Source organism: Oncorhynchus kisutch, linkage group LG3 (assembly GCF_002021735.2).
Source record: "Oncorhynchus kisutch isolate 150728-3 linkage group LG3, Okis_V2, whole genome shotgun sequence".
NCBI classification, from domain to species: Eukaryota; Metazoa; Chordata; class Actinopteri; order Salmoniformes; family Salmonidae; genus Oncorhynchus; species Oncorhynchus kisutch.
The window spans coordinates 31,812,575-31,825,608 of record NC_034176.2 but is presented as its reverse complement, the minus strand read 5'-3'; the positions used below and the strand labels follow the sequence as shown (position 1 = coordinate 31,825,608).

Below are 13,034 nucleotides of genomic sequence, written 5' to 3'. Positions count from 1 at the left end.
GGTATTGTTTGTAGGCCAGTGACCAAAAAAATCTTCATTTAATCCATTTTAAATTCAGGCTGTAACACAATAAAATGTAAAATGTCAAGGGGTGTGAATACTTTCTGAATGCACGGTATGTGGGTTTTTGGTAAAGGAATTACCAGGCACAAGGTAATATTTCTTAAACTTACAGAAGGTAAACAATTCCTCCAATATGAAATATATGTTGATATTAGTTGGCAGGGGTCTTTACGTCAACATTATTGTGTTTTGATGTATTTCTGATACCTTTTAAGATTTTTCCTAAGTCCTTTTCTTTCTGAATCCAGAAATCAAAGCCTTTACTTATGCCTAATTTTTGAGATGGACAATTGAAAACAAATTGTGGATATGCCTTCATTTCCCCAAAATATACGCTCTTAACTTTAATTTAATACCCAATTTGATATGCTCCTATGAACTTCACATGTTGGTGTTCATGGATCCTTTTACATGGAAATGCCCAATACCCAGTTCTGGAGGGCATTGTTCTCTGCTATGTAACCTTTCATGGCACTAGCCAATTGTGCCTGCAGTTGCTCACTCACTCAACGATGTTGTCTGATGACACTAACCAACCAGGTCTTTATTTTTTTCCTGTTCTTCTCTTTCAACAGGAGACTTACCTCAGCACCTGCAGGTGATGATCAACATTCTTCGCTCGGAGGACCGAATCAAACTGGTAAGAGGCAACACACACACACTTCCCCACAACCCTGGCCAGTGACTAACCACCTGGCACCATGACATAGTCAACCTGCCTGAATGCTTTTTATTGTGTACTAAATACTTTAATTTTTTTTATTTCACCTCTGTGTACTAAAGACTTGTTTGTTCACTGTAATTATTAGATAATGAGAACATGTTTGAACTCACACAGAAGAGCATTACCAAGTGTTTCCATGGTGTCTGTGAAATGGAGAGTTTATTAGTTTATCTATCACTATGTTCTCACACTCCATTGGAATGATGCCTCCCATGTATTAACAAACTGTTTTTGACTGTGAGAGATTGCTTTGTAGGATTGGAGTGTGTGTGTGTGTGTGTGTGTGTGTGTTACGGTTGGACTGTGTGGGTGTTATGCCCATGTCTTGTGCGTGTGGAATTACATGATGCAGCAGACCTGCAGTCAGATTGTGTGTACTCTCTATGAGTCTGTTTGTATGACCTTTTTATCAGATTCACATGTTGGGAGAGGTGCATGGACAGGTAGGCAATGTAGCCTCGTTGTTTGTGAAAGAGTTGATGAAACTGTCACGTCCCCTGCTACAGGCGGTGCGGCTGGAGAGTGCCTGGTCAGACAGAGTGCGTTACATGGTGGTGGTGTACACCAGCGGACGACAGGACACAGAGGAGAACATCCTGCTGGGCATAGACTTCAGCGACAAGGACAGGTGTGTATGGGCCTGGGCCAGCGTGTGTGTGTGTGTGCGTGTGTGTGTGTGTGTGTGTGTACGTGTACGTGTGTGTGTGTGTGTGTGTGTCTCTTTCCTCACTTGCTATGGTTGTCCTTGATGCCAGCTGTTAGACCCTTGTTGTTGTGGTAGCAGCATCTCCATTTGAAGTCAAACCAGGTGTGTTGATCTGCTGGGAACGTGTCTTTTTGTGTTGTTCCCAGTAAAAGCTGCTCCGTTGGCATGGTGCTGCCTCTGTGGAGTGACACCAAGATCCATCTGGATGGAGACGGGTGAGCGAGTCCCCCATAGACATACAATTGTTCTGTATCTGTGACCCCTCTGTCAGACTACAGCCCCCTGCTGTACACTCTGGAGAGAAACAGCTCTGTTTGCGTAACTCTGTAATAACTGGAATACCTGTAACTGGAATACCAGTAACTGGAATAACTGGAATACCTATAACTGGAATACCGGTACAGAAAAAGACACTGAGCTCAGCACAGGCTTAAATGACTTTGACCACCACATGTGTTTTGATAGAGAGTTATGTTTTAGTGGTTACTAGGTATGAATCAGTGTGTGATCAGGGAGAGTCATTGCCTGTCTTGTGTCTCCCTCAGGGGTTTCAGTGTGAATACAGTGAGCCGGAATCATGTCTTCAAACCTGTGTCTGTACAGGCCATGTGGTGAGTAGACACAGCCGTAGGAATGACTGCTTAATACATTGTTGTTAATGAAGCAATCCCACATCAATACATTGTTGTTAATGAAGCAATCCCACATCAATACATTGTTGTTAATGAAGCAATCCCACATCAATACATTGGCTGCTGAATTCATATCAGACCACACAGTTGAGGCATTTCAAAATACTCTGCCAAATACTGGTGTAGAGATGCAGGTGCATGCATCAATCAATCAATCAATCAAATGTATTTTATATTTCCCTTTTTACATCAGCAATTGTCACACAGTGCTTTACAGATACCCAGCCTAAAATGAATGCCATTTGTTCATGTGAATCAGCTCATTACCCATTAAAAGCCTATTGGTAGAAAATGATTATACTGCACCAAATTTCTCCCAGATTAACAAAGATGGTTGATTGAAGATAAATTGACCTACTTTGACCAGAGTCTCTTTCTAACCCCTGTCCCAGGTCGGCTCTGCAGATCCTCCACAAGGTGTGTGAGGTGTCCCGCAGGTACAACTACTTCCCCGGGGGAATGGCCCTCACCTGGATGGGTTACTATGAGAGCTGCATCGCCTCAGAGCAGAGCTGCATCAACGAGTGGAACGCTATGAGAGACCTGGAGACCTTGCGGCCTGACTCTCCCACCATGTTTGTCGACAAGTGAGTCTACAGAAATTGCAAATGGATATGAAATAACGCGAATAGTTTCACACAAAGTCAAACATGTAGAACGAGATGGACAGTAGAGGAAACGTGTGATGGTCTGCTGGTCCTGACTGACCCATTGACTGAGAGTAGAGTAGTTTGCTGATGAAGCCTCTGTGTGTTTGTCTCTGCTGATGCAGGCCCACAGAAAGGGAGCGGACAGAGTGCCTTATCAAAGCCAAACTCCGTAGCATCATGATGTTCCAGGACCTGGAGAACGTCACCTCTAAACAGGTAAGCAGTGGGGAGGGATGAACTAAATGCACACATTAGCTGCGTGCCCTCCCTTTTATAGTGCACTACTTTTGACCAGGCCAATAGGGCTCTGGTCAAAAGAAGTGAACAAAATATGGAATAGGGTACCATTTGGGACACAGTATTGAAAACAAACATCTTTGCATTACAGCCTTACTGACTTGTAGTGTAGTCTTCAGTCAATTTCGACCGGACATTATTTGATGTATTTGAAACTGTAGTCAGGAATATTACAAGTACAAATGGTAGAATATCAAATGGTTGGGAGTTGATGAGTTTGCTGTCCCCTCAGATCCGGACGGAGCTGGAGCAGCATATGAGCTGTAACCTGATGCAGTACAAGGAGTTCATCGACAACGAGATGCTGCTGATCCTGGGCCAGATGGACAAGGCAACACTCATATTTGACCACCTCTATCTGGTTAGTCACCTGGCAGCAACTCCTTATCCAGAACTGCTTGGTACCGCTCAATCTCTAGCTTGGTCCCAGATCTGTCTCTGCTCTTCCCAACTCCATTGCTGTCATTGGCATTTTGGCATGCTAGCACAAACAGACTGGCACTCAGGCTACTCAAACTCTGCTTAATCTGATGAATCAAGTGCATTTTAGAGCTTTCTCATTGTTTGAGGTCGGATTATCTATTGTCTCAATGAGATCTGGCCTGCTGAAGCCATGATATTTGGCTGATACTGCTAGAAAAAGTAGTACTCTGGAAGAGCCACACTTGGACAGCCATAACTGTTCAGCATGTGGACGAATTGACTGTGTATTTATGTGCAGTTAAGTCTGACATTTTTCCACGTTTGTTTGTAGGGATCTGAATGGAATGCCTCCAATCTGGAAGAGCTTCAGGACACTGGGTAAGTACAGCCTTTTCCTCGCTTCCAGACATTTCTATTCCATAGAGTGAATCCATTATTGGCTGTGATGTCTCCAACACTGTCAATGGACTTTTTCAGAGGCATTAAAGTTGTCATGAACACGATTAGTTGTCACGAAGGTTGCCTCATCGATTAGAACATAGATTAGTCATTGGTGTGAGTCAGAATATTGTGGGAGTATTATGGGGTAGTGTCCGTCTCTTCACCAGGGTGGGCTATATCCTCAACGTCACCAGGGAGATAGATAACTTCTTCCCAGGAACATTCTCCTACCACAACATACGGGTCTATGATGAGGAGACGACAGACCTGCTGGCCCACTGGAACGAGACATACAACTTCATAGTTAAAGCAAAGTAAGTCATGTTTGCCTCGAAACAGGTAAGAGGGATGGAAAGGACAGAGATATTGCGAGGGATAGAGTTGATAAAGCAAGCGTTTCTTTACCATAACACACTCCTGTATAATCCTTTTTTAAAATTCATACATGAATTTATTCTCTCTTGGTCAGAACCACGTTGGTAGTACATGTATCTTCCTGCTGTTTCACTTGAGGTACAGTAATAGTAGCTTACAGAGAACTGTGAGTGACTTGACTGGGGTGTAATTAGGGTAATTCAAGGCAGTGTAGGACCAAGTCTGTGACCAAAGTTGTCCTAGAGAAGGAAGCTGAAGATGGTTACCACTAGCAACACAAAGACTGTCATTATCTTTGCCACAGACAGAGAACAGTCATCTGAGTGACAGAACTGGCTTAGGATTCTAGTCTGATTCTCCTAACTATACATTCACGGTGTGTTAACCCTACCAGGAAGAACCACTCCAAGTGTCTGGTCCACTGTAAGATGGGTGTCAGCCGCTCGGCCTCCACCGTTATTGCTTACGCCATGAAGGAGTATGGTTGGTCACTGGAGAAGGCCTTCAACTTTGTCAAGCAGAAGAGAAGCATCACACGGCCCAACACAGGCTTCATGAGACAGCTGGCTGAGTACGAGGGCATCCTGGATGCCAGGTACAGTCACACTCGACTACACCCCCTGTAATTACCATAGCCCAGATCAACTAGGGTAGCCCAACAAGGGATCAAAGCACTGAAATAGTGCCCTAGGTTATAGATTTTGCTGTATGTTCTATGTGTATTATTTGAGCATATCTCCCATGCTCCTCCTTGCCCACCCCCCCACCCCACCTCTTTTGTCCACTTCCAGTAAGCAGCGTCACAACAAGCTGTGGCGTCCTGACCGCCCCGACCCAGACTGTGACCTCCATGAGGGACTGCAGGCCCAGTGCTGTGGGGGGGAGTACCCAGCGAACCGGACCCCTGAGCCGGGGATGTCCCCCTGCTATGAGGAGGCTCTTGAGGAGAAGGGGGCGGCATGTCCCCTTTCCCCCTGCAGGATGATCAGTCTGGAGGTGGACCCCGCCTACAACAACTACTACTTCCGCAGGCTGTCTGACTCGGCCCTGGACAGTGACCCCTCCACGCCGGTGCGCGCTCCGCCCCTCCTGGACATGGAGCGGGTCTTCATAGAGATTGAGGACGTGGAGCGTGACGCCCTGCTGGATGACGAGGCCTTTGAGGGGCGGGAGGGCCTGCCGCTGCCACACTTTGGGCTGGCTGGGGTGGGGACGGCGGCCCAGACCTCTTGCCGAGGACCAGAGCCCCTGGAAGAGCTGCGCCTGCGTCTGGAGTTCAGCACTGTAGAGGAGGAGGATGAGGAGGAGGTTCAGAAAGATGAAGCAGAGATGGAGGCGTTGGCACAGCCAGGAGGAAGAGTGGGGAGTGCAGGAGGAGGTGATGGTGATGGAGAGGTGGAGATGGTTCAGGAAGAGGAGGGAGAGAAGGAGGGCAATGGGCTGGACCTGGTAACCCTGAACCAGAACTCCAACAATAACAACCACTTTAATACCCTGTCCAGCCTCAATGTAAGTGGGAGCGGTTTTCATTATGGTGTCTTCTGTCTCTGTAATATACAACCAATTCATATGTATATATAATAGCTTATAATAAATAGATAACTACATTAGTAAAGAGTAATGATTATTCTTTGTTTCTGACTTCTTGTTTCCCCTCTGTTTAGGACACTGCTCCTTCCAAACCCGCTCACCCAGTCAAGCCTTCAGCCCTCTCGCGATCAGACAACAAGCCCAGCCATAACATGGATTCACTGACCCAGGATTCTGATCTCTGCCTTAACCCCACACACCTCCCCAGTGTGCCCAGTGTCTCTGTGGAGGTCCCAAGTGCCACTCTCCCTCTCCCACTTACCTCCCCCGACACACCCTGTTCCCCCAGCCTGCTGCACCCCTGTGGCCCTCTGTGTGACTGTGCCAACTGTGCTGCTCTGCCCTCTACACCTCTGCCTGATGCCCAGGACTCCCCCTGCTCTCTGACATCTGAGGACATGGTTGGTGAGGCCAAGGGTGAGGAAGGGAAGCTTTTAGGGGTCTCTGAGCCTCTACCTGTCCCAGAGCTGCTGGGACTGAGCCTGGAGGAGAAGAGGCCGGCGGTGGCCTGCTACGTGGCCCAGCAGCAGGAGACTCTAGTGCAGCTACAGAGGTCAGGGCTGGTCCGCCGAAGGGCAGAGAGGCTGGAGAGGCTGTCAGGTCTGTCCCAGGAGGGGCTTCATTCCTTGGAGCCTCTAGACAGCCCCCACTCAGGAGCCAGAGAGGGTCCCAGTCCTGTGGAGGTAGAGTTCTCAGCCTTCCCAGAAGACTTCCCCAAGTCCTCCACACCATGCCCAGTGCCCCTGGAGCTGCTGGTGGTTCCTCTGACTAACGAGGTCCTGCTGGGTGCAGTGGGGTCTGGGGGGCTGACGCCCAACTCTTCCCCCCATGGCTCCACACTGACACGTAGCTCCAGCAGTGACAGCATCCGCAGCGTCAGGGGCAAACCCGGCCTGGTGCGCCAGAGGGCTCAGGAGATCGAGACCCGCATGCGGCTGGCCGGCCTCACCGTGCCCTCAAGCCTCAAACGCTCAAACTCACTGGCCAAACTGGGCAGTCTCAACTTCTCGGCTGAAGACCTGTGCTCCGTCTGCTCCTCGGATGCAGGCACCCTCCTGCTCCTCTCTCTTTCCCCAGAGCCAGGCCTAGAATGGGAGTGCCCCTCCACCTCTTCCTCCGCCCAGCCCAGAGCACACAGGGACCAGACCACCCCAGAGAGAGCACTGTCCGGGGGTCCCAGGAGCTGACAGGAAGGATGGAGGGACACTCCTCCACCCATCCCTCCATCCCCCACTCTGAGCTGGGGAGGGTCACACAGATTTTGGAGAGGGGAGAGGGACAGTCTTAAAAAACAAATGTGTATATAGAATTATACATGTATAAATAAACATTTGAATAATATAAATATATATTAATATAAATCCACATCATATTTAAGGAAAAATTAACAGAATCCAAATATTATACCATAATCCAGATGGTATCTTGGTTAAAGCCTGCTCGGTATCTTGGTTAAAGGCTGTTCTTGCATGGAGCGCAATGAATGTGTGTGTAAAGATGAACCTCATACAGAAGACCTGGTCTCCATCAGGACTTAAAGTGGTTTTCATGTCTGGTCCTCTGCCTTTCTAGCTGTCCAGAGATCAGAGTTACAGCTTTATCATCATCATAATCATTATCATATTATCATCATAATCATTATCATCACCATCATATACCCTGCCTTTCACAAGCAGATACATTTTGTTTTTATCACAGACTTTATCATCACAATTTGTTGTTTACTTTGCCATTGGTTAATGTTAATTGTGGTGTATATTGATGAAGTGCTGCCTTAGCCAGAGTTGATCATCAGATGATACTGGTTTTGCACTATCATTGGGTATAGTGCTCCCGAAGTTTCACCATGTGCTGAAAACAAAGGGGAGAAGTGGGTGTAGTTGTCTGTGTTGTATTTGTCACTGCTGTCTTGGGTTCAGTAAGCAGTATGAGACGCACATAGACTGTAAACTTGTCATAACACAAACAGCACCATTAATTCGGTGTGCATCATGTATTTTGGAGAGATGTCGTGATAGGTCAAATGTATGTGACATCATCATATCGGGTATGCTAAAACGTTTTCTTCTTCTTGTCACCTCAGTGTTAATGACAATCCTTTACAGGTTAGAGGCTGTTACCAACGATGTGATATTAGAAATGTATTTAAAAAATCATACAAGCATAGAGTCTAGCTCCTCTGCTTCTGAGCCTGCATTGTATTTTGGTATTTGCATAAAAAAGTTGATTAATTTTGGATGAGCCAAATATATATCAGAAATCATTTTCAAACAATTCAGATCCGAAAACATAGAATACAAAAACGAAAAGACCATAGCCCCCTCCTGCAAGTACTGCAGTGTGATTCCACTTCTGTAAGAAAAGTAATTCCTTCATCATAGTCCCCTCCATTTCTGACGCTTTCATGGTATAATGTCCTCCAAGCTTCCAACATGTCCCTGTGTCAAGACATCCAGATATCATTCCAAGAATCTTCTGGGACCATTCAACCTCTGTGACACCACGGTGATGTGGTGTTTTTCATTTTGTTCAAGTAGTTCTACAGATCCCGCTCTTGTCAGGTGAGAAGTTCACATGCTTTGTCATAGAGATCCTACATATCTACGGGCTGTATGTTGTATCTATATAGGATCTCTATGGGCTGTATGTTGTATCTATATAGGATCTCTACAGGGCTGTATAGTGTATCTATATAGGATCTTTATGGGCAGTATGTTGTATCTATATAGGATCTCTACGGGCTGTGTGTTGTATCTATATAGGATCTCTACGGGCTGTGTGTTGTATCTATATAGGATCTCTATGGGCTGTATGTTGTATCTATATAGGATCTCTACGGGCTGTATGTTGTATGCAGGGTAGTCCGTAGTTGTCTGGTTTATAGTCTTAATAGGGTTGTCTCCTGAGCCCCCCATACTGTACCTGGACTCTCACCTGAGATTCAACAACAGTAAAGTACATTGAGAATGATATGATGACACAGCCAAAGGGGCTGGAGAAAAGCCACTCCCTTTACAACATCTTGCAGTTCCTTTCTACCCTCCCTTCCCAACATGGATTAGCCTGTGTCTAGGCCTGGATTTACCCGTGTAGTTGTACAGGTCCTTTCTGAGACTGGCTACACTGAACGCTAATCTTATTAGGGGTTCAAGTATCGAAGCTGAGAGAAACCCTGTTGTATTTGTTGGGGTTCATTGTTATACCGGTTCTTTCCGCAAGGAAAATGAACATGCAAATTCCTGTGTGATGGTAAGGCTGAGGAGGGTACAATTTGGCATGATGGGAAAGGCCCATAGTCCACACCGTCTCATGCAATGCCATGCCAGGGTCTCATGGTGAAGCTATATCAAACGCTTAAAATTTCATATTTTGAAAGGTCATGCCCCTTATCCCATGTGACCTAGAGTCCGGAAATTCAGTACACAGGTTTCTCTCCTCACATGGAACAAATTTTCCTCAAGATCCCATAAGGTCCGCTATGATGGATTTTCTGCCATTTTAGAATTTTTTGAAAAACACTTAAATTAAATCTCCTCCGGAACCACTGGGCCGATCAGGTTGAAACTTGAATTATAGCATCTATGGACCAAGGTCTCTCAACGCAATATTTTCCTGGCTAGCATCTGAAAGAACACGGACCAATAAACATTCAAGTGGGCGTGACCTGGCACATAAATGCATAAAAATCTGACACGGTTATTCGTATTGTAACAACTTGCTATACATGTTCAAAACCCTGTCTGGACTTAACGTATGCAAGCACATTTAAATCGACCACACAGTGGCTATAATGGGCACATATTTATATCTCTTGATCTGTTTGACTTAGTCATGAAATTTGGCACACATGCTCAGGGAGGCGAGTCTAGCTAACCTGTAGAGTATGGTTCTATTTGGCCGCATGGAGGCGCTGTTGGACATGAGAAATAATACATGCGAGCTCATTGGCTTAGCGGCCATATTGTTTGAGCTAGAGTCTTATTTGAAGACATGTCTATAGATGCTAAATACCAAATTTGGTGCTGATCGGTTCAGCGGTTCTGGAGAAGATGTTTAAAGTAGTCAACATTTGAAAAGGTCCAAAATACATCAAAAGCATGTTGCATGATCTGTTGGATTTTGAGTTCTGATATTTGGAAAGCGTGGGAAGGAGTACAGAAGTGGCTCGCCCTAGGGTGACTTGTTTAATTTGCTCTGGGGCCATAGCTTGAACCCCGGCATGGCTGCTTGCAGCTATATGTTAAACTGCTCTCGGTCAGGTTTATAATTTGAGCAGGGAACTCACAGGATTCCCCACCTCCGTAACTTATTTTTGATCCACGATCCTTTATTGCATCTGAGAACTGAGTTGTGCTGCATAATTTAATTTGTGAGCAGTTGCATTGGGAGTTGTACAAAGTCTTCTTCAGGTTCCAGAGAACGTTTTTCTCGGAGGGTCACACCATTCACAAGAGCCATGTGTCATTTCACTTCCATCATTCTTCTTTTTCTCCCTCTTTCTGTATCACTACTGCTGTCCTGAAAGTGTCCCGCTGACTATTTCACATTCTATGTCACCCAATTCATTCCACTCAGCTTGTCTTCATCCATAAGTGAAAAGAATAGAGGTTCTTTATGCAACATCTTGCTACTTTGCCATATGTTTTTTTACAAAAATGTTGCAGTCAAATATTTTGTTTTGAAATGATTTTTTAAGTTCAGTATTTGTGTTTGTGCTTGAGAGTGGTTACATGGTTACTGTGAACTATTTATGAGAAGTGAAAATAAACTTTAAACACATGAATAGGTTCATATTGCACATGCATTTCTCCCACACGTATGAGAGCACATGAAGTATGTACTGTATGTTAATATGTATGTACAGTAATTGATGTTGCAGAAGATACTGCTGTATAGTACTGTATGTATGTGTCTGGTAACATGGAGAGCACAGACTTAGTTCTTCCCAATGACTCCAGTTCCTGTGCGGACACACACACTGTTACTGCAAGCAGTGTCCTTCCAGTTTTAATCAGTTGTACTGTGTGTGTCTGTTTGTGTATGTATGTACATATGCTATTTTATTGAAATGCTGTGTCAGAGATGCCTGTTTCTTTTTTTATGGTTCTATTGGGCACAACCCATACAGCCACTTACCGGTGAAATCTTGAATTGAAAGTGTCCAATTAGCTGGCACATTGCCTCTGTCTACCCAGGGTTCTCCCCAAAGAATGTAATAGAGGCGCTGTGCCACCTTGTGGACTAGCTGCGCCACTATGTAATATTTAGTCTTTAAGTCAATTAAAAATAATCATAGTACTTTATTTGTTATCATATATGATTTTTGGGGGGGTCTAGATTGCAGTAAATGGCAGTTACAGGTGTTAAAAAATGCCAAAATTCCTGGGGCGAACCCTGCTACCATGATAACATTTATGATGCATTATCAAGGAAAAGATACTGTGTAAATGTGTGTATTTGGTGTGGCACACAGAAACACAGTACCTCTGTACTGTAGAGATGGCTCTGCAATGTTTCTCCCCAGTTTACACCCTTGCTGCTTTCATTACAAGATGAGGGTTTAGTTGCCGTTTTTCCTTCTCCGCTGTACAGTAGATCTCAGAAGGCAGAACGATGGATTTGCTACCCAGGTGCAAGGCCAACATCTCTGGACAGCAGGGCTGTCCTATGGTGTGTGTGAATGTGTGTGCAATAATGTAATATGCACACTGTTTAAAATGTGAGTGGTAATCTGGTCCCTTTTAAAAATGTATGCCAACCTCTGTTGTGGGGTGTGTTCAGTTTGGCGTCTGATGCTGCACACAGTGCAGATGGTGGTCCTTAGTGGTATATGAGTGTGTGAGCCATTAGTCCACATCCATTTAGGTTTGATTTATGGACACACAAGTGCCTTAGCCGGGAGACCAGAGGTATAGAGCTGTGTGTGTGTGTGTGTGTGTGTGTGTGTGTGTGGAGCTGCCAGTATTGCAGAGGGTTTGGATGGAAGGGTAGGGTAGATGCATGATGGGACACTCTGTGGCAAGACTTCCCTTTCGCTTTAGTAGAACAATGGCCCTGCATTTAGTCTCAGTTCTTTCATTGTTGTTATTTCTAGTAATAGACTTAGATGTGAAACAGGAATCTGAAACCTGGTGTTCCTTTTTTTTAACCTTCTGGTACATTCTTTGATTTGAAGAGGAAAAAAACTGAATCTCCTCTTCTCTTCCTTATCACGTTCACGTGTCCATCAGGGTTGCCGAGACGGGATCTTGACTCCAAACTTGTTTGTGCCCTTTAAATGTGGAAGAAGATCAAAGTTCTATCCATGGGTGTTGTCACTAAATAGAGACACCATTGAAGCTGTTAAAAGATACAAAATGAGAATCAGAATGTCTTTTATTTATGTGTGTCTGTGATCTCTGTTACATCTTATGTATTGCACTTTTGGGAGAAACAGAAGTGATACAGTGGAATCATCCGCATTGTGTCATACCGATAGATGAGTGTTCCTATCACTAATGGTTTATGAAGCTTCTCATAGGCTTAAAGTCAAACCAATTTGGCGAAGATCACAGTGATAGGTTGCTCCACAGATTTTTGTTTTATATTGAAGTATGCAGTCATTTTTTTGTACTGTAATTTTGCTGTAGTTTGAATGCATATTGCACTTTTTTTTAAACATTTGTTAAAATAATGTACTGTATCTGTTTATGAAATTAAATGTTTTTTCATGCTATCACAGTATTACATTTTTCTTCAATTTTTTTGTTGTTGTCATATCTCCAAACTACTACTGTTTGAGACATTAGATCCACAACATAGCCTTTGATTTGCTAATTCACAGACAAACAGTTATACAGCAGGGAGAGGAGGCATGTGGTATCACAATCCCTGTCTTAGGATATATTTAATTTCTCCTGACATTGAACATGAAGTCACAAAGAGAGATGTGGTAATAAATAGTCTCCCAGTGACAGAAGCCTGTCCTCTGATTGTTACAGACCCACTGTGAGTAATGAAATATTTCATAGAGGGGAGGGGTTGACGTTGCTAAATATTGCTAAATGCTTGGGTCAAGACTGCACGATTGACTG

General features: G+C 44.7%; 1 protein-coding gene across 3 annotated transcripts in view; it reads left to right on the top strand.

The window, feature by feature from the left end:
- The window catches only part of LOC109880628 (protein phosphatase Slingshot homolog 1), a 70,756-nt gene extending 58,072 nt beyond the window's left edge, over positions 1 to 12,684 (top strand). For 2 of the 3 annotated variants that reach the window (XM_020472821.2, XM_031804314.1), the window contains 12 exons: positions 639 to 703; positions 1,294 to 1,415; positions 1,640 to 1,708; positions 2,039 to 2,104; positions 2,578 to 2,772; positions 2,958 to 3,051; positions 3,365 to 3,493; positions 3,887 to 3,933; positions 4,164 to 4,310; positions 4,766 to 4,966; positions 5,163 to 5,880; positions 6,036 to 12,684. In XM_020472821.2, the coding sequence (XP_020328410.1) occupies positions 639 to 703; positions 1,294 to 1,415; positions 1,640 to 1,708; positions 2,039 to 2,104; positions 2,578 to 2,772; positions 2,958 to 3,051; positions 3,365 to 3,493; positions 3,887 to 3,933; positions 4,164 to 4,310; positions 4,766 to 4,966; positions 5,163 to 5,880; positions 6,036 to 7,148 (2,966 nt within the window). In that variant the 3' untranslated portion in view covers positions 7,149 to 12,684. The remainder of the gene's footprint in view (positions 1 to 638; positions 704 to 1,293; positions 1,416 to 1,639; positions 1,709 to 2,038; positions 2,105 to 2,577; positions 2,773 to 2,957; positions 3,052 to 3,364; positions 3,494 to 3,886; positions 3,934 to 4,163; positions 4,311 to 4,765; positions 4,967 to 5,162; positions 5,881 to 6,035) is intronic. The other variant, XM_020472825.2, reaches the window with a different exon arrangement.
- The last annotated feature ends 350 nt before the right edge of the window (positions 12,685 to 13,034 follow it).